At 39.5% G+C, this 24,151-nt stretch overlaps 1 protein-coding gene across 1 annotated transcript in view; it reads left to right on the forward strand.

Moving 5' to 3' along the window:
• Positions 1–24,151, forward strand: part of diaph1 (diaphanous related formin 1) — a 125,721-nt gene that overhangs the window by 21,883 nt on the left and 79,687 nt on the right. The window contains exons 14-18 of the mRNA XM_088343679.1: positions 5,822–5,937; positions 9,600–9,664; positions 10,375–10,554; positions 14,964–15,584; positions 17,626–17,740. Of these exons, the coding sequence (XP_088199805.1) occupies positions 5,822–5,937; positions 9,600–9,664; positions 10,375–10,554; positions 14,964–15,584; positions 17,626–17,740 (1,097 nt within the window). The remainder of the gene's footprint in view (positions 1–5,821; positions 5,938–9,599; positions 9,665–10,374; positions 10,555–14,963; positions 15,585–17,625; positions 17,741–24,151) is intronic.

Raw genomic sequence — 24,151 nt, forward strand, 5'->3', positions numbered from 1 at the left:
CGATGACCCACACATGACCGTACAAATGGCTCACGGCTCAGAGCGTCGGCTACGATGTTCTTTGGGCCGGGAATGTACTTCAGGTCAAAATTGTATGCAGCTAGCTTCGCTACCCACCGCTGTTCACACGCATCAAGTCTTGGTTTGGTCAAAATGTATGTAAGTGGGTTATTGTCGGTCCACGTGGTAAAGTGTCTTCCTTTCAACCAATGGCTGAATTTATCACATACCGCCCATTTCAAGGCAAGAAATTCGAGCCTGTGTGCAGGGTAGTTGAGCTGGGAGCGAGAGAGCGTCTTACTTGCAAAGGCGACTGGTCTGGCTACTTTTCCACCAGGTGGCAGCTGTGACAGGACTGCTCCAATCCCATCAAAGGATGCGTCGACAGCCAGAATAAACGGCGCATCAAAATCTGGGTGGGCCAGAGTGACACCTGTCACGAGGTCGTGCTTCAGTGTTTCAAAGGCGTTCTGGCATGCATCGGACCAATCTGCAGGCGTCAGCTTCACTTGACCTTTCTTGCGGGCTCTCTTGCGCTTATGCTTGTCACCAGATTCAGATGTGAGCCTGAACAGAGGTTTTGCCTTCGCAGAACATGCTTCAATGAAGCTTTGGAAATACATCACCATGCCTAGAAAAGATCTGATTTTACTAGGGCATGGCGTCTTGCCATCCGACTCCATTAGATCAGCGACTTGTACGTCATTTATCGCTCTCACTTTCTCGGGGTCAGTCCGAATTCCATCCTCACTGATGACATGCCCAAGAAATTTCACAGTCCGTCTGAGGAAAAAACACTTTTTGGGTGCGAGCTTGAGGTTGTGTTCCTTAAGGCGAGTAAACACCATCTGCAGGCGTTGGAGTGCAACTTCCTCTGTGGGGGCAAACACCATCAGATCGTCGAGGTAACATAATAGGCTCATGAAATTCTGATCACCAAATATTGACATCATCATCCTCATAAATGTTGCTGGGCTGTTGCAAAGTCCCTGAGGGAGCCGGTTGTACTCGTGAAGGCCGAATGGTGAGGAGAATGCCGTGTACTTTTTGTCGTCAGGGTGCAAGGGGACATTGTAGTAGCCTGACGTCAGATCCATTGTGGAGAAAAAGGCATTTCCCCCAAGTGCGGCCAAAGCATCAGCTTGATGCGGTAGTGGGTAGGCATCCTTTATGGTTCTTGCATTAAGCCTTCTGAAATCAGTACATACCCTTAGTTCTCCATTCCGCTTCCATATGAGAACAAGCGCAGATGCATAGTCGCTAGTCGACTTCTGAATAATTCCTTTCTCTTCCATCTCGTTCAGAGTCGTCCTCAGTTTTTCATACTGACTTGGTGGTATACGTCTGTAGGGTAGACGGAACGGCTTATCATCAACAAGGTGGATACGATGTACAAACTCTTTGGCCTCTCCACAGTCCATCTTATGGCGAGAAAAGATTGACTCGAATTGTTCGATGATATGAAGGAGCTTGTCTTTACACTGCAGCGAAACCTCACATGACTTCAGGTCAATGTCTTGCAGTCCCAGAGCTTCCAATGCACGCATCATGTCCTCTTCTGACCTGGGTCGGACCTCTTTGCTCTGTACACTCTGCACGTTGCACTTGACCTCCTCTGCATTGGGCAGGTCTTCCGCTGCGATACAAGGAGACACATCTGCAATTTTCCTGTTTCTTCTCAGCACCACAACTCTGTCCGTGGGATTAAAGACTTTAACAGGCACCCATCCATCTCCCCAGAGTGGAGTAACAACTCGTCCGACAAGGACTTGTCTGGGCGCAGCCTTTGATTGGGTTGGCTCAACGACCACTGTGCTGCCCGCTGATGCCCCGGCCAACTCAGGTAACTTGCCCCAAATAACGTACTCGGTCCGTGGATTCAGCGTCACGCAACTCTTGATCTTTACTGTCCCTACCTTGTCTGGAATGCAATCACCTCTCCATCTCTCTGTGTTGGAAAGCATTGACAGGAATTGACTGTGGTTATCGGACAGACCGTTGTCAGGAGTGGAAACTAATCTCCAATAGCCATCAGTACTTTTCAATTGAGTCAAAATATATTTGATGGCATTGCTGCCAAGGATCATCTGTTCTGTCTGGCCTGGCACCACCATTACTGGTATTATCATTTGGCACCCGTAAACTGTGACGTGAATGTCGTACATATCTCTGGGAGAAACTTGGTGTCCACCGCAGCCTACAATGACATAATCATCGGCCGTGTAACTCATCATATCAGGGAATTGCTGCAGGAGGTACTTAGCTGTGTCCTCACTTACTGTACAAGCCATCGACCCGCTGTCCAACAGCGCTCTGAAAGTGGGGCCTTCTTGCACAAGTACAGGTGTGTAAAACAGTTCGTCCGTCTCCGCTATTCTCTGAAACCCCTGAAAGATCAGCTTCTTCGATGGAGGTATCTTGTTGCTATACAACTCATAAATTGATTTATTGTCTTGCATGTCAGGCTTCACATTAGTGGTGGGAGGTATACTCAGTTGATCTGCACTGTTCTCCCCTAAGCGCAGATCAGTTAGTTTCCCTGAGGCAGCGGGACAACTTTCGTCACTGGACAATCACGTCGAGAATGCCCTGGGGCATGGCAGTGAAAGCAAAGGTTTTTGTCTCGGCAATGAGAGAGAGCACTGTGTTCGACTTCTTTGCAAATGATACATGGCTTGGCAGTGAAACCATTTATTCTGGCTCCAGGTCGCCTGGTTGGAGCTCCCCCTCTCTCTTGAAACTGGTTCGAGGTAACACGTATCAGAACTTTCTCCAACATACTAATAACGTCCGTTAGAGAGACATACTGTGGGCTCGAAGTCTGAGGTGGCTCGTGCACGAGGGTTGGACCATGGTTCACCTCAGCTTTGTGTACGGCAATTTCCGCTCTATTCGCAGGTTGTTGTAGGGAATCTGCTTTGTAGCTCTTCTCAGCGTGGTATTCATTCAGCACCTCTAGTACCTCACATGCTGACCACTTTTCGATGGTTTTTGATCTGTAAGTGAGTGCCAGTTCCTTGCATGGGCAGTTCCTAATAAACATGCGAGTAACCTCTATTTCAGGGTTGTCAAATGTTTTGCCCTGCTCTCTCAAGCACTCAGAGGCAAGGTCAGCTGCTCTGTTTAGTCTCAGCCAGTAGTCATAGGGGTCTTCCTGGTCTTTGGGCAAAGTTGAATAAAAGTCAGCTAAAGGGACAGCAGAGTACTTGGTACAGCTAAAGTATTTTCTGAGAAGACTATAAATCATGTCAGGGCGGGTATAGACGTCTATATTACTGTTTCTAATGCTAAACCTAACTACATCTTTAGCTTTTCCTCTCAAATGTATAAGGATTTCCTCTGCTTGCTCTTCAAGTCTCACATCACTCCTTTTTATAAATGTCCTCATTAGATCTTCCCACTCATGTATTGTTATTGAGTCTGAGCCATCCCCAATAAATGACGGCGGTTCCTTAACCTTTCTCTGCGTAACCACCTGACTCAATCTGTTTGCTACATCTTGTGTGGCAGCAGCGTTAGGAGCTACTATATTATGTGACTGTATATTTGAGAATATGCTATCAGCCAATTTATGTCCTATCTCCTGAATAATATTTGTCATGTGATCAGCTAAACCCTCAGAAATTTCACTCGTGGAATTTGGCGTAGATGTGGGTCTGACCTGAGGTGAAGGTAGGCTAGCATGTTGGTCAGCTGCATTATGGGTGCTCACACTGGAACTTGCCTCTACTCTATGTGTAGCACCACCCGGGGTAGAACTATTATCAGAGGGGATGGGGGTAAACATGCCCCTGCCCCTGCCAAAGTGAATAGGTGTGTCAAATTGTGGAGCTAACACATTGCTCTGATTAAACATGTTTCAAAGATTAACAGAAAAAAATGTAAATAAGTCAAAATCACAAAATAAATCAGCAGCCTTCGTATCACTGTGACACTGCACTGTAATGAGCTAAACAATATCGCTCATGTAACTAAAATTTCAAATACTGTGAGCTCATGTGGCAGGTAGGACAGTCCTCGGTTCGGCGAGTTTGATAGAAGTCACGGGTCACGGCACCAATGTAACCGCGTTGTACGTGTCCCACCAAAGATCCACATTCACGCTGGACTGGATGATGAGGTTTTTATTATTACAGTTCTGCAAATGGATGAGTCACAACATTAGCTTTTTCTGCTGGGTCTGATCTCTTTGATCTCTTTGTAGTACTCTGGTAAAACTGACAACAAAGCATATCAAAGAGCTGTCTTTTCACTTTACAGAAAATACATTTTAGAATATCACAATACATTTGTAAATCTTTGCATTTTAACAAGATACTTTTAACAAGAGATCGTATAGTGGATTTTTAACGTTTACAATGAATTCAACATGTTTTTCTTTACTCTGAATTTTAACCAACATCATTCTTTTTTAAATGTATATGAAAAATAGGAATAAAAACAATAATGAGTATAAAAATGGGTACAATTTACCTGCAAATGGATGAGTCACAACATTAGCTTTTTCTGCTGGGTCTGATCTCTTTGATCTCTACAAGGGGAATTAATATTTAGTAAAACAGAAACAAAACGAAAATAAACCTAAACAGCTTGACAATATCAATCACATTACTATGCATGGTGAGAGATTTGTCAGCTGGGGTTATAAAGTTTAAAATTAACTTATTTTGTGGAGCACCAAAAGATATGTCTTACCTTTGTAGTACTCTGGTAAAACTGACAAAACCCCGCCTCCTGGTCACATGTTAGAAGCCAAAACCAAACCCCACCCCATACCAGCAGATGGCACTGTTGGACTCAGCATTGCAGGACATTTACCAAAAACTATACACATATTTTAGCAGGAATTTCAATAAAATAAAAGTTATTATTACACCCGTTACATATATATATATATATATATAAATGGTCGAAATTGACCAATGTCAGACATGCATTTTAAAAACATAACTTGCCATACGCACAAACACCATAAAGTTTGAATTTTATATCTTTTTCAGGCTCGCAAAATATGTTGATGTTGTATAGTAGGGAAACTGCCGTAAAGAGGTCGTGAGAACATCTGTATAGGGAAAACATTGTAAGGCAGTGACGCTTTATCCCGGGGGTTTAGTAGACTGGAATCAAAACATTTTATTCAGGTGTGTCAGTCAAATATGTAACACGGGAAGGACGCAAAATCTTTTGTTTACATGAAATATTTTTATTAATCACACTGTTCAAACAAGAGTGCAGGATTGTATATGCATGCAGGGCAAGACAGGTCTCAGATTGGTAGTTTGATTCTAATTCTTACTACAGTCCTATAAAGAGTACACTAGGTGTCTCTCTCGCTCCACGGAAAAATCTTAGTTTGGCAGAAAACACACAAACACACACATTGTTGATATATGGCGATGGAAGGGAGAATGTGTCCTGCAAAAGTGCTGTGACTAAGAAAGATATGTGAGGTAGGTAGGCTGAATAAATAACATACGGCTGCTTGTAATGGGATCAAGGAATAAGACCCTTCCAAAATGGAGAGTACGTGTAGATACGTTGATGAGATGTAGTGCTATGCTTATGTGACCGTGAAATGTTACACGATTGAGATTGTCACACTTCAAATCACAATTTAAGACACACACTTTGTTTGTGCACCTCTCCTCCACTCTTATACTTTGTGTGTAAAATTGGCCATACTGGTCTTATGAAAGCAATAAATACCAATCACTGTCACTAGACATAGCAGAATCATGCCTCATTGCTAGACACTTGTCAGACTTAATGTCTTCCCGCTTCTCCTAATCATTGATTTGTCAATCTGTCGCTCTTTCCCCAGGCCTCAATACTACAAGTTAATAGATGAGTGTATTGCTCAGATCGTGCTTCACAAGAATGGGGCAGACCCTGACTTTAAGTGCAGGAACATCAGGCTCAACATTGAAGGCTTGATTGGTGAGTTGTAAGAGAAGCTACCTCAAAAATAATCTTCTCTTGTGTGCAATTATAACAAGGATAAGATTTTGATGGTCATGAAATGCAGATAAAAATGATACACATGGTTGCAATTATCTTTTACATGCTTAAAATATGCTCGTAAAGAAGTCTGATTTACACACAAAGCAACAATAGCGTCCCTGAACGAAAGGTGCAGATGGTCAGATTGACCACTGGGTGACGCCTGAGAGAGCGTAATTCCGGCTTCAGAATTGATTGTAATAAAAAACAATAGAATTTTCTTTGTTAGTGATAATGTACATTTTCTAAAACGAGATGAGACGTGGCACACCAAGTTAAACATGTAATAAAAGACTTAAAAGAAAAGATATCATTAAAAACGGCATACATTTAGGATACATTTCAATAGTTTAATAGTTTTTATCCTATATTTTTCTTTTATTACATGAAGGTAGGGAAAATTAAGTTTTGTACTTAGTTTTTTTAAGATGTTTTAACCTGGTGTTGTCCAATATTTCCCCCACAGCAATGACTCTTGATTGGTTTTATTAGTTTGGAAATTCTTAAATGTATTATGCACGCAGAAGCATCTTTTTGTTCAAAACATGGAGACTCCACACCTCAGTCAATTGATCAGGGGACTGCAGTAAAATTGTTTTAATTTCAACCTTGGTGCACCCTATTTATAGCGGGTTTATTCAAATATACTTACAAATATACTAACTGTTTTCTAAAACACATAATTCTACCCTTAACGTTCCATAGAATCAAACGGTGTAAAATAGTTTTTCCAAAACACACGAATATGCCGGTAGATGAATAGAAATCTGCCTGAAACATTTCTGCTTCGTTGGACGTTGCTTCTTGAAATTCTTCTGTTTTGCTCAAAAACTCCCATTTGAAAATAAATAGATAGATAGATAGATAGATAGATACTTTATTCCTCCCCGTATTCATCAAAATAAACAGAATCAATAAATTATTCCCGATGTGGTAGCCCTTCCCTTCTGATTGACACCTTTTTGGGCTATTAGCAGCCTTTTTTTTCCCACAGCCCACATGAGCCCATATAAACCTGTTTGATAAAACTGATATCGCCTCCAATAGGTGCAAATATTATTAGCCAGCAGTAACCAAATCAAATAATGATTGACACATTGGTTAGCCAATAAAATTTCTAACATGTTTTTATGCTATTTTCCGGGGTGTATTCAAATCGGAGCCGGAAATAACGTGTCCAAGGCAATCTGTGATTCATTATTACGCACCAATATTACGCGCAAGTCTGCACAGTCATTTATTTGACTCCTGAAAAGAGAAGTCAAACATTTACAAATATTCCACAATGGCTAGAAAATTGGCCAAAGTAAAATACAAATGTGCAAACGTTTTAGTGTAGTAAAGTGGTTGAGTTTTTCCACATTGTGAATTTGACAAGGCACCAAGTAAGGCTTCAAGCGGTTGTCTCACCTGTTTTCCAGCTAAAATGCCCATAGTACACTCATCTGCAGGCATTACATTATAAAAAAAAGAATTAAGGCGAGAATAAAAACCTTCTATTTCTGTGTGTTCCCACTCAGATTACTCAATGTTAGTAGCATTTGCATTTATTATATTAGTATGGGATAAAACCTCAAAAGTCCTACCTTTTAAAAGAGATCAAAACTGTCCAAATTCTCTAAATGGTTCAAGAACAGCATTTAATTTACTTTGGGTATGTCTTGAATTGGGATTTTGGGCAAATTGTATAGTAACATTAAGGAGTTATATAATTGGGGATCCAAAGCCCACTCAGGTCACCTTTCCTGAAGGCCAGCCAAGTTAGCCAAAGTGTTGCTGGTGACAAAATTGACATGTTTTTAGAATGTGAAAGAAGCCACTTTAACTAAAGAAACCCCTTGTATGCATTAGAGCGATATAAATACAACTCACTTAATTGAAAGCCATTAACTCAATGAGATAAACATCAAATATGTCCATATGTCCATCAGGAAAAAAACAAACATCCATACGAGTGTATCAGTGAACCAGGCAACTTCTCCAGAGTCCAATAGAACCTTACGAGTCGGTCTTAGTTGTTCACCTAAGGTGGCTCTAATTGCTCTGCTTCTAAATGCATACACACGAACATACAAGCGCACACACTTTTGCACAAATCCTGTCTGGCCTCCTTTAAGGCTCCCAGAGTTATTATCAGTGGAAAGCAGCCCAATTCTGCCCCGCATGCATTATTTAGTGTTTTTCTTTGAACTCTGAAACTCTGCACCGCCCCCCCATCTCCCTTAGTACTCACTATTAGAAGTTTGTCCCATTTAGCCTTGCCGCTATGACAGAAAAATCCCTCCTCCCTATATATTCAATAACTTTGTAAAAGGGTTGACACTAATACATTATTTTTTTCCGTTTGGGTATATTATTCAGTCATTTCGACAAAACATTTCTCATTTTTCTCTACTTGCACGGAATGAATTTAAACAGTTTCGTTTTTGCCTGGGAGTTATTGTGTCATTGCTGCAAAGATCCTACTTTTTTACTGCCTATTCTTTATGCTTACTTTTTGTGCATTGTTTTTTTTCCCCATATGTGAAGTTTTTACAGCGCGTCTGTCATTTAACTGTCTGTTTCATTCAGCCGTCTTTGATTCAGCCGCACTAGGGAAATTTATCTTCATGTTAATAAGCCCTTTTGTTGAACTTGTTCATATGGCCTTGAGCACTGAACCAGCTGTTGACACCAGAATTACATTTTTTATGAACCCCGATGATTACTTTTCGTCCAGCTCGTGTCACCAGGACTATTGATATTTTAGAAATATATTGCTAGATTAACTCTTCACTGGTTTATGCAGACATTTTACACTATGTCCAATTTATGAGCGGTTTTGACGACAATAGAGCTTTAGGATATGACATCAATTTGCTCTGAGGTGGGGATCACAAATGGAACTTGTCGTGAAGCGGGGGATAGAAACCTAATCGTAATTCGTAGCTATTGTATTCAGAACCACCTGTATCCCAGATAAAAACATTGAAATACGAAAATAGTTTAAAATCTGTATTAAATATGTGTAATAAACATGTATATGATTAAGTGTCATTAAAAATACGTGGAAAGGAAAAGACTGGGATAAAGTATTTAGAATAAATTGATTTCAAAACTTTAATTTGCGTGGATTGTGATGCCCTCAGAAGATTATCCTGCTTTAATTGCTTCCTTATTTTAAATATTGGTCCCGATTGCCACTTGGTAACGGCCATACTACTTGAACATGTTTTTGCTTCTACCTTCACTGTTAATCTTTAAACCCAAAACAATAAACACAGTACAAAAAAATTGTCTTTACGTAGCACATGATATTCTGAGCTGAATTAAAGTAAAAGGATTAGTGGGAGGTAGTTCACCCAAAAGCATATATGTAATTTTTATCATTCTGTGATGCCAACCAATAGCATACCATCATTTTATATGATGTTGAGCAATAGCATGCGCACCAAAGTTTGAATATAATTTGTTGTTGGACAATCAAAAAAGTGTGTTGATGTCTAGTGGGTACACTGCAGTAAAGAAATGGCAAAAAAACGAAATCTTACTCTACACCTTAATGTGAAAGTCGTATGGCTTGAACATTACCTACCTAACCTCATTTGCATTGTTTTCAGACAACATGGTCGACCAAACCAAGGTGGAAACTAGTGAGGCCAAGGCCATTGAGCTTGAGAAGAAGGTACCTTGCACACACATGTATCCAAACTGCACACAAACCTTTATAATAAACGCCCCGGAAGAGAATAGACTTTCCGTTCACCACTATTATGCAGCAAGATTTAATAACTATCTTTGTAGACAGTATTTGACTGACACCAACTGACAAATGAGAGCGAAAAAAAGAAGAAACAGAATATGATGCTAAGAATGAGTGTGTGAGTGCGTGCATGCTTGACAGCTATTAGACACAAAAATACACCTATAGACTAGCCTTGCACACCCTCACATAAGGGGCTAAATGCCTTAATTGCAGTGCACCGCTACTCTAATGTTTCCGTCCCAGCGACGGGGTAATTACAGGGGGAGATGAAACTAGCCCTCATTCAGACTGTCACACACTCGGTCATATTCATTGTACAAATTCACACACACAGCACACATTTTTTGTCATTGTCCACCCACACGTATTAGCTCTAGTTGTGTTTGATGGGGTGATTGCAGACAGTCTTTGGCAGGAATTAGGGAAGAGGCTGTCAGCTTCCTGACAGCCAGTGTAAAGGATCTACTGCCTGCTAAGTGAACACCTCTGTGTGCTTATTAAAATGTGAGTTTATGTCAATATCTGAAGTTCCCAAGAAAAGCAAACAAAGCATTGTAGAGAATGAACCATCATTGTTGTTTTTCTTCTATCCCTTCTAAAATCGTATGGCCTTATGTCATTTGCATTAGCTGAATGCCGAGTTGACTGCACGTCACGAGTTGCAGGTGGAGATGACAAAACTCGAGGGTGACTATGAACTAAAATTGCATGAGTTGAGCCAAGAAAAGGAGCAACTCGCCTCCTCTAAGCAAGAGCGCGAAAAGGAGAACCAGGGTCTACAGCAACAGCTCACCACTCTGCAACAACAGGTACATCAGACGAGACACTAAAACTTGTGTTTTGGTATTTACAAATATAGAGGCTTCAATTATTTTTTTTTCTCTCATACATGTTGTATATAGTCCTTCTTCTCCGTATTTCATTTCAGTCTGCTTGAACAAAAATCCACCAACTATGTGAATTCACAAGTCGCCGTATTGTAATGGGGATAACACGTAGATATTCACTACATTCAAACGAAGGCAATAATCCGTTTGAAATGGAATATTGAATTTGTTTAGCAATTCTAATGAATCATTAACATGCCTACAAAGGAATTACCCTGTAAGCATGGCGTATTTCCATTACAAGGGAGAAGCACAAAAAGTGTCATTACATCAATAAGTCGTTCCCACATTTGCAATTTCGACACTAAATAGAAGGATGATTTCATTCACCAAATTCAACAAAGTACGCTGCTTGTTGGTGCTCCGAAAGTGAGTTTAATTGCCGTGTTTCATACAAGGCCAGCCAAAATCATAGACTTACACTATATAGGGATACATACAACTGTGACATCCACTATATATAGATGAATACGTCTGTGGCATTTTAACTATAATGGCAGAAAAAATATCTCTGACTAATTAACCATTACAATTTGTTCTGTTTTTTGTTTTTGTTTTTTAGCACGTAAGCCTGAGTTTGCGTGTTGCATTTGTCGTACTAAAAGTCCTACACTGCATTGGGGCATAAAAATATCTGGCAGGAAGAAAACGGAATTAACACAAGCAATCGAATTACTGAAATGCATATACATGCTCAAATAATCTGAAAATGAGAGGATGAACGCAATCTCAATCGGAATACTCTCAGTTGGAAGAAGTCTTTAATGGATTATTGTGTGCATTTACCCGGCTTTACATAATTGGGCTATTGCCTGCATGTAAATTTACCCATTCTTGATAAAAAAATATATATATATAGATCGCGATAAGAATTAGGATAGTCTTTATTTTGATTGGTAACAATGTACTGATCCTTATTTACGAGATTAAACGTGGCACTCTAGGATAAACATTTAACAAAAGTTTTAAGAGAAAGCGGATAAGGAGGAATTCATATTGGGAAACATGCATCACTCAGTAGTACTCTTGGGACACATGTGAACAAGAATTGTTGATTTGCACAAAGCTTTGAAATAGTTATAAGATTATCTCTCCAAGTCTCGATGGTAATCAGTCCAAAATTGCGAAAGTAGCCTACAAATAGAGAAGCTTTGATACTGTTGCTTCTCTGGCCGGCAACCAAAATTCACACCAAGAATTCGGAACAAAATAGATGGAAAATAACACGCGTCAGCTATCAAATATTTCTGGTGCCAGTATCTCTGTGCACTCATCTATTGGATTTAAAACACTGGCCAAGAATGATGGTCATGGGAGTCCTCCCATGAGCATTTTACTGCTAAAACAGATTTAACTAAAATACTGAAAAGAACACAAAACACACTTTATAGGGAAAAAGCTCCCCAACATCACAACCTTATCCTCACTTTGAAGCATTTTGGATGAACATTACAATTTGGGGCTGTTTACTACCTCAGGGTCTGGTCAACTTGAAGTCATTGATGCGAAATATATATTTGAAAGAGTCACATTTTTTTAGCTGAAAAAGTCCAGGAGACCTTTCAGAAAGTTGAAGCTAAAAATAGGGAGAGTGCTGCAAAAACAGTCCAAAACACAAAAGTAAGCCAAGTTTAAAATGGTTTCGGAAGAAAATTATGCATGCTTTGGATCGGCTGAGTCCGTTGTGACTTGAACCCGATTAAAATTCAGTGCCATGACCTCGACACATAAGAGGCATCTGACTGTACTGCTGCAGTTTTTGAAAGAGAATAGGAATCCACTCTTAGATTGTGATGGTTTAGTTCCCCTCAACCAGATTGCATTTACTGCATGTTGTATAATGTTATTTTTATTTTGGTAAGTACATAAGTCCTCAATTTGTTTTTCATTGATTCATTACTCATACATAACCTCTTATGACTTATAGTCTGTGTAATATTAATCGTTTTAGAGATAAATCATCCCTTTAGTTTTGTCACACGCCCTTAGCAATGGCAATTCAAAGTGGGCATTTTTTTAAATTGTGTACAAAACAAAAATTATTTTCAATCAACTGTTTCTCTAAAAAAAATAATCAAGTACTTAGACTCCGGGGATATGTCAATAGCCTGTTTCGAGGTGGGGGTTGTGATGTAAAATTTCTGGATGTGGAGGATTTAAACCTATGCTCATTAGCTATTGGGTTTTGAACCTTCGGTGCCCCTGGTAAAAACATTAAAAATATAAAATAGTAATGGTGTAGTCAGTATTAGACGGTGGATTAAAATGGTAAATGGTCTGCATTTATTTAGCACTTTTTAAGTCACTGAAGACTTCCCCAAGTGCTTTACAATGTGCTTCACACTCACCCATTCACTCACACACATTCAGCGGCAACAGCCATGCAAAGCACCTACCCTCTTATCGGGGGCATTAGGGCTTCAGTGTCTTGCCCAATGACACTTAACATTTAACAATATTTACCGCCACTCGGCCTCAAGTTGAGCGCTCTACCTCTTGAGCTAAACTGATTTTGAAACTTGCCAGGATTGTGACGCCATGTGAAGACTATTGCTTTATTTATTATTTGCCCCCTAGTCTTAATTAATGTCCTAATTGTCGATTGGTTTCCTAACAAGTGTAATGATGCATGTGCCTTCTTCGTATTTCTTGATAATCGCAAGCTTCTTTTCCATAGTTATCATGTTGTTGTTTCTACCTTTTAGCATCACTGCAATTCTGGGCACCTATAGACGCCCTAATTCAAATTTGTTACACAAGATTCTGGACTAGACAAAGAGAGAAATGGTTCATTGTTGGAGCAAGTTTAGCTAACAGCATATCAGCATCTTCATAAGCATATGCTTGATCCTATTCCTTTTCAGACATGTTACTATAACATTGTTTTTGTTTTTTGACTTGTTGTTTTGTTCTTGGGTTTTTTTCATGTTCGAAATAAAGTTTCATTATATGTCGCATCTTATACGACGTTGACCAATAGCATACTTAACTCGCAAAGGGGACATACTTAACTCGCACAGTCATACACACAAACACAGCAAAGTCCCAATTTTTCAAAAAATACCCAAAATATTTTGTTGTTGCTGTCGTATGGTGGGGAAAGTGCCCTAACAGGTTGCCTAAAGCATCTTAGAAACTCTATAACCTGGCGGTGTACTATATTGTAAGAGAACTACAATCCTGCAGAGTACCGATAATCGACAAGCTGGCAAAATACTTCAGTATATCCATCTGGTATCCCATTTCGTCATACATCTTTATCAAAACACACCAACTTGTAGGACTTTCTGTTATGCTACAACATGACACTTTCAGCAGGACAATGTGTAAAGATAATTTTTTTCCCTCTGCTTGTCAGTACCCTGCTGCTACACCAGCTGGACTCTGCCGCACTGTGATGCACAAAGTCGGACTCGCTAACATTCCGAGTGACCCTGAACAATTTGCTGCCATCCTTCTTGGTCACCACATAAATTTTATCTGTCATGCCTTTGTGAGCTTTTTATTTAGACCGCTCAAAGCCAAAATGAAATTCATCCAAGCTTTTGTAGCCAGCACTATCATCTTTTTGCCACTCAAAAGCCCAAATGCACGCACAGCCGCTCAGAGTTGTCCAAAATATCAACATCAAACAGGCGTTTCATACTAAGATGGCTTTCTTTTTTTCTGTTTGAGACACTGCCCGCCGAAGATTTCTTCATATTCAGAAATGGCTTTGTGTGATGCGATGCCCAACGCTTCATCTGCTGCTTCATTATGGAATTTTGCCCAGAGGCCCTTAAAGCCTGTTACTGTCATCTTTTTAAAGTCTGATAAAACAACGCCGTTCATCAAGCTGCATAAAGCCAGTCCGTCAAGCAAACGCTGATAAACATAGAATCTGAACTTTCATAAAAGCTCACTTGACATGAGTTTAACCTCCTTTTTCAAGTATAAATACACCCTACATGAGTTTCAAGTCCAGGAAATAATATACACCATTATTAATTATTAATTAATGAATTATTCATTCTATATTCAGATCAACTTTTATTAGTTTGTCACAATTTTCCTTAAAACTCCGCATGCATATCCTTTGAAGATTAAATCCCTTGCCGTCTCTAGATATTTTTCCATGCCCCTCCTCCATTCTCTTTTCATTTATCTCAACACACCGTTATGCACAGACTTAAATCCCTTTATATGTCATCTCGGTTTTCCTCTTTTGTTCCGTCTAATCCAATCTCTTTCTTGGCATAGCTATCACTAGGACGTGGTAGACTTTGCCTGGAAAGATTGTATTAAGTGAATATAAATGAGACAAGTGATTAAGAAATTCATCTTTCTTCCAGATTGAAACGCTGTCCAAAGATCTGGAAGAGGCTAAAACAAAAGTTGTCACAGTTACTGTTCCTCTGCCAGTGGCTGGTGTTCCACCACCAGCCCCATCCTTGACAGGCCATGCAACTGTGCCACCACCAACTCTCCCAGAGCAAATGTGCGTGCCTCCTCCTCCACCTCCTTTACCGGGCATGCCGGGTCCTCCTCCAGCACCTCCATTACCGGGCATGTCGGGCCCTCCCCCAGCACCTCCCTTACCGGGCATGTCGGGCCCTCCTCCAGCACCTCCCTTACCTGGCATGTCAGGACCTCCTCCACCCCCTCCCTTACCTGGCATGTCAGGACCTCCTCCACCCCCTCCTCTGCCTGGCATGTCAGGACCTCCTCCACCTCCTCCTCTGCCTGGCATGTCAGGACCTCCTCCACCTCCTCCTCTGCCTGGAATGGGACCTCCTCCCCCACCAGGGGGTCCTGGCATCCCTCCGCCACCTCCTGGTTTCGGTATGCCTCCACCACCGCTCTTTGGCATGGGAGGCTGGGGTGCCCCTGCACCAGTTCAATTACCGTATGGCCTCCAACCCAAGAAGGACTACAAACCTGAAGTGCAACTGAAACGAGCCAATTGGAGCAAGGTCACTTTTCATTCCTATATTGGGGTTAAAATTGTCTATATTGCCAATGATAACAAAGTGAAAAATTTTTTGGAACAGGATTAGATCTGGGACTCCTAGGTAAACGTTTAATTTTAAAAGATACAGTATAAAAACTGATATGAAGATAGGTAGTATATACAAAGTTGTGCTTGTAGACAGGTCAAAGTTGTAAATACATCAGAGTAGTGCAATTAAAATCGTTAGACTGCATTAGCTGCAACATTTCAAATATTTTAAAGTGTAAATCAAGAAATAAAACATGAATATTAATTCCGTAGTACAGAGGTAATTTCATTTTACACAGACTTGTGTGCTTTGAAAATAGGCAGCAGATGACTCTATGCAATGTTTTTCTGTCCAGAGACATGCTCCCGGCATGCCACTCTGTAATATACAGTGTTTACACAGTATAAATGTTATAATCTAGTCTGGGACCACCAAAGTACCAATTCTTTTTTTTAATATAAGCAAAGCATCTGTGCGTTGTTCCCCAGCATTATTATTGTCGGAACAGTGTTTCTTGTCACCAAGAGATGTCATACTCTTTTGGGGGTTGTTAGACCTTTGCTTTGTGTGTACTTCTTTCACTCCATAAATGACGTCAGACACATCAGCCTTTTGCCATCTGTAACAAAAGTTTAGTGCAAAATCTTGCAGTACTTGATCTCAATTGACCTCTACTTGTACCTTTGTGACGATATGCAGTTCAGAAAAGGATGGACGAAAGCATATAAGAAGGGATTTTATGGGCTATATTTAGTAAACTTTAGATCGGGGATCTCCAACTATTTTTCAAGCTGGGAGCTATTTTTTGTTATTATTGCAAAAGGCACCCCGTTTAATATGCATTTGTATGACAAATTATCATGTTATTACTATGTTGTTAATATGTTCATTATTAATTAACTATCAGGTTAACTGTTGGAGCTAGGTTTTAATAGACTCATCCAAACACTGGCAAGATATTTTCAGATTAGGTATGCAGTTGTCATACCTGCAATGGTTTGACTAATGAAACTCAGTTTCGATATTTAAAGTAATTCACCTTTAATCATTCCTCAATTTCTAGGTGTTTTCAAAATGATTTCCTTGTTGTGTTTGAGTTTTAAATATAACATTGTGGTGACCCGGTAAGAGTGCAAAGCCTGGCATGTGTGTGTTGTGTCTCACAACTATCCTTCATGCTCTGCGCCTCCCTCTCATCTGTGATGGTTAAAACATCAAAACGGCCCTCTGTCTTCCTTTTGCCTCCAGCTACTATTTAATGGCTTCAGCAGACTTCATCAATGTTTAGCCTGCCTCTCTCCCTCGTGCTGTTGCTGGCTAGTGTTTGACGAGGATGTCACCAAAATTGCTTTTTAATAAGCCTTCTTCTTGTAACTGCTCCACTGGAAGATAATTAAATCGGAGCTAGAAAAGACTGTATTCTTTTGTAATTCAAATTAACTTTTTTAACGGTTTAACCTGCTTTCGTGTGCTCTATTGCCTTTTTGTGACTTTATTTCCCATCAGCTTTGTAATACTTTCTCTCCCCACCATCATGTCTTTTCCACCCTTCTACACCCCATTCCCTAAGGCTTTGTCCGTAATTAAACGCCACCTATCTATGAATTTACTGCCGTTGCTTTTTTTGCTCCTTTTCTAAATGAGACCACTGAAATTGTGATGGAACCACATACAAAGTTAATTGTGACCATAATAGCAAGTTCTAGAGAGGAAAGGGGTAGAAAAAGTGCAACCCTTTATATTTCGTCTGACTTCTAAGTAAAGCTCTGAAGCTAAAGCTGCTCTGTGTTGCCAACAGTAGGCAGATTAGGGAAAATGAGCGCTTGTTAACTTTCCTCTTTTTCTCCCTTTTTCTGCCCTCCTTTTTCTGTACGAACAGCCACTCTTTTTACTACAATGCCTCTTTGTTGTAGTTTTTCCTGGCAGGTGCACTTATGTTTAGAATAGCTTTGATGATTAATTTCTGAAAAATTGTCTGTCTCATTAGGTTCTTGATAACTGTTTCCACTTTTAGATTGGACCCGAAGACCTTTCGGAGAACAGTTTTTGGACCTCTGCCAAAGAGGAGAAATATGAAAACAACGAGCTCTTTGCCAAACTCACCCTGGCCTTCTCCTCACAGACTAAGAGTGAGTGTGTGAATCTTTTGTTTTTTGACTAATCATTATGCGTAATGAGCAACCAACCTCCTCACTTGTCTCCCGAATTGTCCTTTTTTTTCTGTACTTGACACACTACATTCGTTTGAATCCTCCTCTTCTTACACCAGCTTCTAAAGGTAAGAATAATGCACACCATTCTCGACCTACCTCACGTTTCTCCTCAAAAGACACACTACACATTTGCATTTGTCCTGGAGAACCTGTCCAAAAAATCTCACGCATTCCCTCATGTAAAAGTCACCCACTTCTGCCTCTCAAAGCAGTGTGCTAGATCAGATAAATTTGCACTTTAGGGATATAGGAAAAGCGTCTCCCAGCTCAAGGTGAAATGAGAGATAAGGATAAGGTCACTGATGCCCTTCGACGTGCCACCTGCTGTACTGGCACAAAGCGCTGACACAAGCTCTCCGTTCTCGCAGGCACACCTGTCCAATCGCATCACCTTGTCCCAGTGTCACTGAGCCGTCTGCTCTCTCTCCTACATATTCATATCATAATGAAAGTACTGTCAGCTCACAAGGAGTGTGTATACGTGAGGGTGTTTTTCTCTGCATTCATCTGACCTTCATAAAAATAGTCGCACGCAGACGTGTCGTGAATAAACAAATGCACACAGTCGATTACGGCACTCGATGTCAGTTAAAATGTCACCAAATGACAGCTGTCTAAGGTAAGTCCACCTATATAGCGAAGCATAAAGTTATCGTATGCCACCTTAATTTGATAACCCCCCAACACACACACACACACACACACCTTTTGCATCTGTATGACCCACATACCGCTACTTCAATTTCTTTATAAGTCAAGACAGCCGCCTATTCCCGATGATGTGTAATAACCTTTTCTGAGAGCTGACTATAAAGACAATGTGCCCTTTTCATAAGCTCCCCACCTGTCTGTTTGTGCGGGCGTGCGCAGCATTGGCATTCTACTATCTAGGAGGTCAGAAAACTGGGACTTATGTTGGAGGCACGAATCATATTATGCCTACTCGTGGAGTTTGGGCTGTATTCCTTAGGGAATGTCAATGTCGAGAGGCATGTTTGAATGTGACTATAATAGATTGAAAAAGAAAAAATGTCTAAATCTTAAATGTCTGTGTCATATGCCGAATTGTATGCAAATATGTTCATACTGCAGCTATATCCCCCTAGTGGTTGGTGGCTAGAGTCAAGATATAAATTAATTAATTATGAATTAATCATGCTAAAAATAAAGCCTTAGTTAGCATTAAAATGTCTTGAATCCAATTTTCAAAAGTCTTAAAAGTGTGAACACATTAATAAAATTCATATTTATTCAAACTAAAAAGAAATTGTAAAAAGGTTTTTATATTCATCATGATGAAAATGCTTGATGAATGTAGCAGAAGAGTTCTATGGAATTAGTAGTTGTATGCCTGTTCTGACTGAGGATCCATGATGTACTAAAAACTTTCTTCTTAATTATTGTTTTCCATGTTTAAACCTTGGGAGAGTGCCATGTTTATCCAGATGTAAACTTTTCAACTGTACCAAAATAGGGATTTAAAATTACCTCTAATTCAGGGGTCTCAAACTCACAGCCCGGGGGCCAATTGTGGCCCCCAGGATGATAGGTAGAGGCTCCCGCCTTGATATGAAACTTAAAAGGACATTATGTATTATTCTACCACTGTTGCTGTATTCTGTCGTGCCACCAAAAATATGTGCTAAAAGCATAACGGAAGAAGAAAAAAAGACTCAAAGTGACCAAAAGGCACCTTATTACTTTTGAAAAGAAGAGACATACAAGAATAAAGAAGGGTGGAAAAATGGAAAAGAAAAATAGAAAAAAATAAAAATGAAATTGCATTTTTTCCATTTTTATCCTTTTTCTCTTTAATTATTTCTTTATTTTTCTCCATTATCCCCTTTTTTGTTTCTTTTCTCTTACTTTTCTTTTCATTCCTGCTTTTCTTTTTGCCTCCTTTTTTTATTTCTTCTTCCCTATTTTCGATTTCTTTTTTTTTTTTATTGTTTCTTTGTGAAAAGGCTGGGTAAGAATTGGAAAAATAGGGTTCTCTTTGCTCTCTTCCAGTCTCCGTAGTTTGTAGTCTTCCTCAGACTCATTTTTGTTTGCATTATTACAGCAACTTCTAGTGGACAAATATAAAAAACTTTTATACCCCTGCTCTAATTCATGTGCTGTTTTTTTTTGTCAACTTGGTTTTAAATTTGGTTTCACAAGGTTTTTAAAAAGTCTTAAAAATTATTAAATTTAAGCTGCAGGAACCCTGTTCACAATCAATTGTGAGGTCACAAAAAACAGTAACCATTTATGAATGAATTAATCGATTTTGGTGGTGAAACCAGATGTTATAATGTAAATCTATTTTCCAAAAAAGACATGATTTTATTTTAAATATAACCTCAAAGTCTTACTGTAGTTTTTATCCAAAGCACCTTGTGGTCCTGTGCGGCTCAGATATGCAAATAATGTCACAAAGCACTACTATTTAGTGTGCGCCTTATAATCCGGTGTGCCCATAGTGTGGAAAATATCGTATTTCTTCTGCCCAAAAAGTTAAAAATTCAACCGTTTCCGTGTTTGTGTGTATGACGAGTTATGTCTATAAGATGAGTGTCAGCTATTGGTTGAATAAATAAATGCTGTTCTGTTATTGGTTTCCGCCACGGAATCAGAGAGATAACAATTCGCTATCGGTTGAACTCTCTTCTGCAAATGCCCTTATTTCTCTTCAGTTCGGAATCTCATGTTTTTTTTTCAGCGATACATTACCATATTTCTGTACTATATTTATTAGCTCTGGGTCCAAGGCTTGTAGTAATGCTAAAGAGTGAAGCCAGTACATAACCAGGCAGGCCCCTTCTCTATCCATCCACTAGCTTAAACTGTTCCTACTCAAGTCACATCACACCATTTTTCTATTTGCCCTTTTATGTTCCAAAGCTGGCTGGTTTTTGGGGCATAATTTTTAAGTCACATTTATTTTTCTTTAATTTGGAGGCAGGAATTCTATTATACCTTCTGTTGGAGTTTGGGCTGTATTTCCTGGGGATGGTCAATGTTGAGAGGAACATAAGAATTCTAGTGAAAGAGAAATATAAATACATCTAAATCTTGATTTTGCATCGGTCTCAGTCGTATATGCCCTAACCCTTTTGGAATTTGAGTGAGCCTCTGAAAGGGACTGATAATTTGGTTGAAGCTATTGCTTATACGTCTTGGCTATTGTGTATGTCTCTTTGGAGTGCAAATGTAATTCAACCCACACGCTCAAGTTCTATACATAATTATGCAGACCTATAAGCAAAGAGCTCCACTTATGAAGAGTCACCCTTCACCCCTCGTCTATCCTCCGCTTACTTAAGTGTACATCCCAAGGCCTAATACATTCTTACTAGCCTCCTTATGCTCGTCATCCCTCACCTCTGGGAACCCAGTTTCATTCCTTTTGATTCCTTCCTAGGTGCCCTTTCTCCTGCTCTTGCGCCTCCAATTCCTCATTACGCCGCCAAGGCAGACAGACACTACAGCGAGCCGTCACTCACCTTTATTGACCCTTCGTTCTTTCCATCAACAGCCGAGTACCACACACACCCACGCGGACAAGATAGAATTCTGCGCTCAATGTAGGGTTATGCCTTTTGGACTTTAAACCTTTTGGCAGGGCAGCCACGAGATGGTGGCACTTTCGTCCTTGCAAATCTTCCTACTTATTTGCTCAATAGTATTTGCAATACATAGGTTGAAAAACTGCCAAGGCTGTATCGATTTCTGCTCTGATATATTCAAAAAGGGTTATATTTTCCCCTCTCGACAATAGCAAAATCTTGACAGCCTTTTAGGTCTACTTTGCACTACTTAAATTCCCGGTATGCCCAAAGCATCCATTATCTTGTGTTTGTGTGTAATTATTCTCTTAGCATCTTAAGAGAATCCATCATAAAGCCTTTTTAAACGTTGCGCATATTATATGCAGTATTATGTTGGTTTAATTCTTAATTTAAATTATATTAATATGCCTGATCTCATTAAGCTGCTGCTGTTGACTTTACATGCGTATTCACACTCACAGATCATCTCCCGGTGTTTTTCTCTCATTCAGGAATGTGGTTTACGCATTATTACCAATATGTTTTGGTCTCTGTCATTAAACCGAGCACGGATTGGGAAATAAAAGAGGCAAATGACTATGCTTTTCATCGGGTGGTCCAGAGCATTCTTAGACGTAATTGCCGACGTCATGCAGGTTGATTCTTTGTGGAAAATTGTGCAACTTTATGTGAATTTGGTAAACAATACTTTCTTGTGCGCTTTGTGGGCCTGTAATCAGACACCTGGGGTGATAATGCACCATTATAAACAACTGAGTTCACATTGACACATGTGAATGTGAGACTGCACAGATTGTTTGTCCTTGGATTTAAATCCCCAAATTATTGTTTTTGTCTCATTCTCTATATAATACAGTGCTGTATCTTTGTGATAGCATAAACCTAATTATCACTTTATTACAGTCTGTAGTCTACCATTTGCTATGTTGGCTACAGAGGACCCCGGGATACAGCGGCCCCACTTTACAACGTTGTCGTTTCACATTGTGGATTAAGATGTTCTTTTTCCTATCTGTATGGCTTCTCCCCAGTATACAACATCAACTACAGATAATTTTGCGGGCCCGAAAATCTATTAATTTCAAACTTTTTGGCGTGTTTGTGAGTTTGACCAGTATCATCTTTATGATGCCTGTGTGCTATTGTTCGACGTCTTATATAATGCAGTTTTGCTGTTGGTCCGGTCACAGCATCATGAAAATGCTGATATGCTATTGACAAAACTGCTTTCCACAATGCGTGTCATGTCAAGTCATGTATATTTGTGATGTATGTTTGAGTCAGAATATTGTGCTTCACAAGTGGGAGTTTAAAAAAAAAATCTGTTTTAAATAATTTTGTCCTCCCTCTGCATCCACCCACTACTCCACATTACCAGATGCCATGTCACACTGAAGGTACATAACATTTCATTTTTCTTTTCCATGTCTATTTATTTATAATATTTAATCATAAACATGTATATTACACATTAGTAGTATTTGCAATATACTATTTTGTTATTTAAATGTTTTTTGGGGGGTACCGTGGGTTACAAGCCAATTATTTGAAACTTTTCCCCTGTATACAGCAATTTCACTTTGCGATCCCCACCTCAGGACGTAATTATGTCGTATCCTGGGAGTCTATTGTAGTTTTTGAAGCCTAACCTTTTGATAGCACAGCTCCCAAACAAAACATGAAAGGAATGAATAAAATATAACTTTGAAATAAAAAAAGACGGAAGCTGAGATTACGGAACGATTGTGATTAATTTGACTAGAGAGAGAATAGAAGAAAAAAAGGCTAAGAGCGTAAAGGATTATTAGTCCTCATAATAGAAGGATCATTTTCATATCCCAATTCTCCAGCCTTTACGTTCTTCTTTATCCTTGTCTCTGTCCTAATTACTACATTTTTCGACACTTATTATTAAGGCGACCTAATTTTTCTTCGGTGGCAGAATATCTCAAACCAAGTGAGGTTTGTTTTGTTGTTTTTAAAGGCAATGACAGCATCCATAGTATAATGTATACTCTTAGAATAAATTCTGTCTCTTTGCAACTCAAATTTATTAGATTGATGCAATGCATTTTTTTTTGCTAAATGGGGGTTGGGGAGGAAGCAGAATTGGTGCAAACAGAGTAGGCGGCTCATATTAGTCACATTTGAAAAGCAATTAGCAAGTCTTTTGATCTCCACGTTCTTAAAAAATATGTGAAAAAAATGCTACTGGCAGTTGTCTTCTAGTACTTGGTTCTCCTTTCAAGTATGTCCAAAATTATTTTAATTGGGCTGTAATTGATTGATAAGGGCCCTTGTAGTTGCAGGTGGTTTCTTGTGGGGTTTGAGCAATCAGTTAAATGGATAAGATGTGCATGTTGAAGACCAAGGCGGTTTGAACAATTATATGATTATAGTGTTGTTGATTAGCTCATTCCAGCCTCCTCTTGAAATAATTAGGGCTCAACAGTTAGTGAGCTGAATGATATTCGTGATCAATGAAAATGCCCAATAATGGGACGTTTAGCAAACTAATCATATTTTTCAACCATTTTCTAAATATCTTTAGGTTATCCAGTAGGTGTCCATGTCTTGTGACATTTTTACTTTACAGTGTGTAATAAAAACGTTTTTGGGACTCCTCTTTAAGGAAGTTTCTAATCTATAAGACATCAATAACAAATTATTTTGCATGCCCAAAAACTTGTAACATTAAACATTTGCAGTGTTTGTGTGTATGATAAGTTAGGTCTCCAAGATGAGTGTCAGCTATTGGTCGACGTCATACAAATAG

Source organism: Urocampus carinirostris, chromosome 9 (assembly GCF_059441175.1).
Source record: "Urocampus carinirostris isolate Australia breed hairy pipefish chromosome 9, RoL_Ucar_1.0, whole genome shotgun sequence".
Taxonomy (NCBI): domain Eukaryota; kingdom Metazoa; phylum Chordata; class Actinopteri; order Syngnathiformes; family Syngnathidae; genus Urocampus; species Urocampus carinirostris.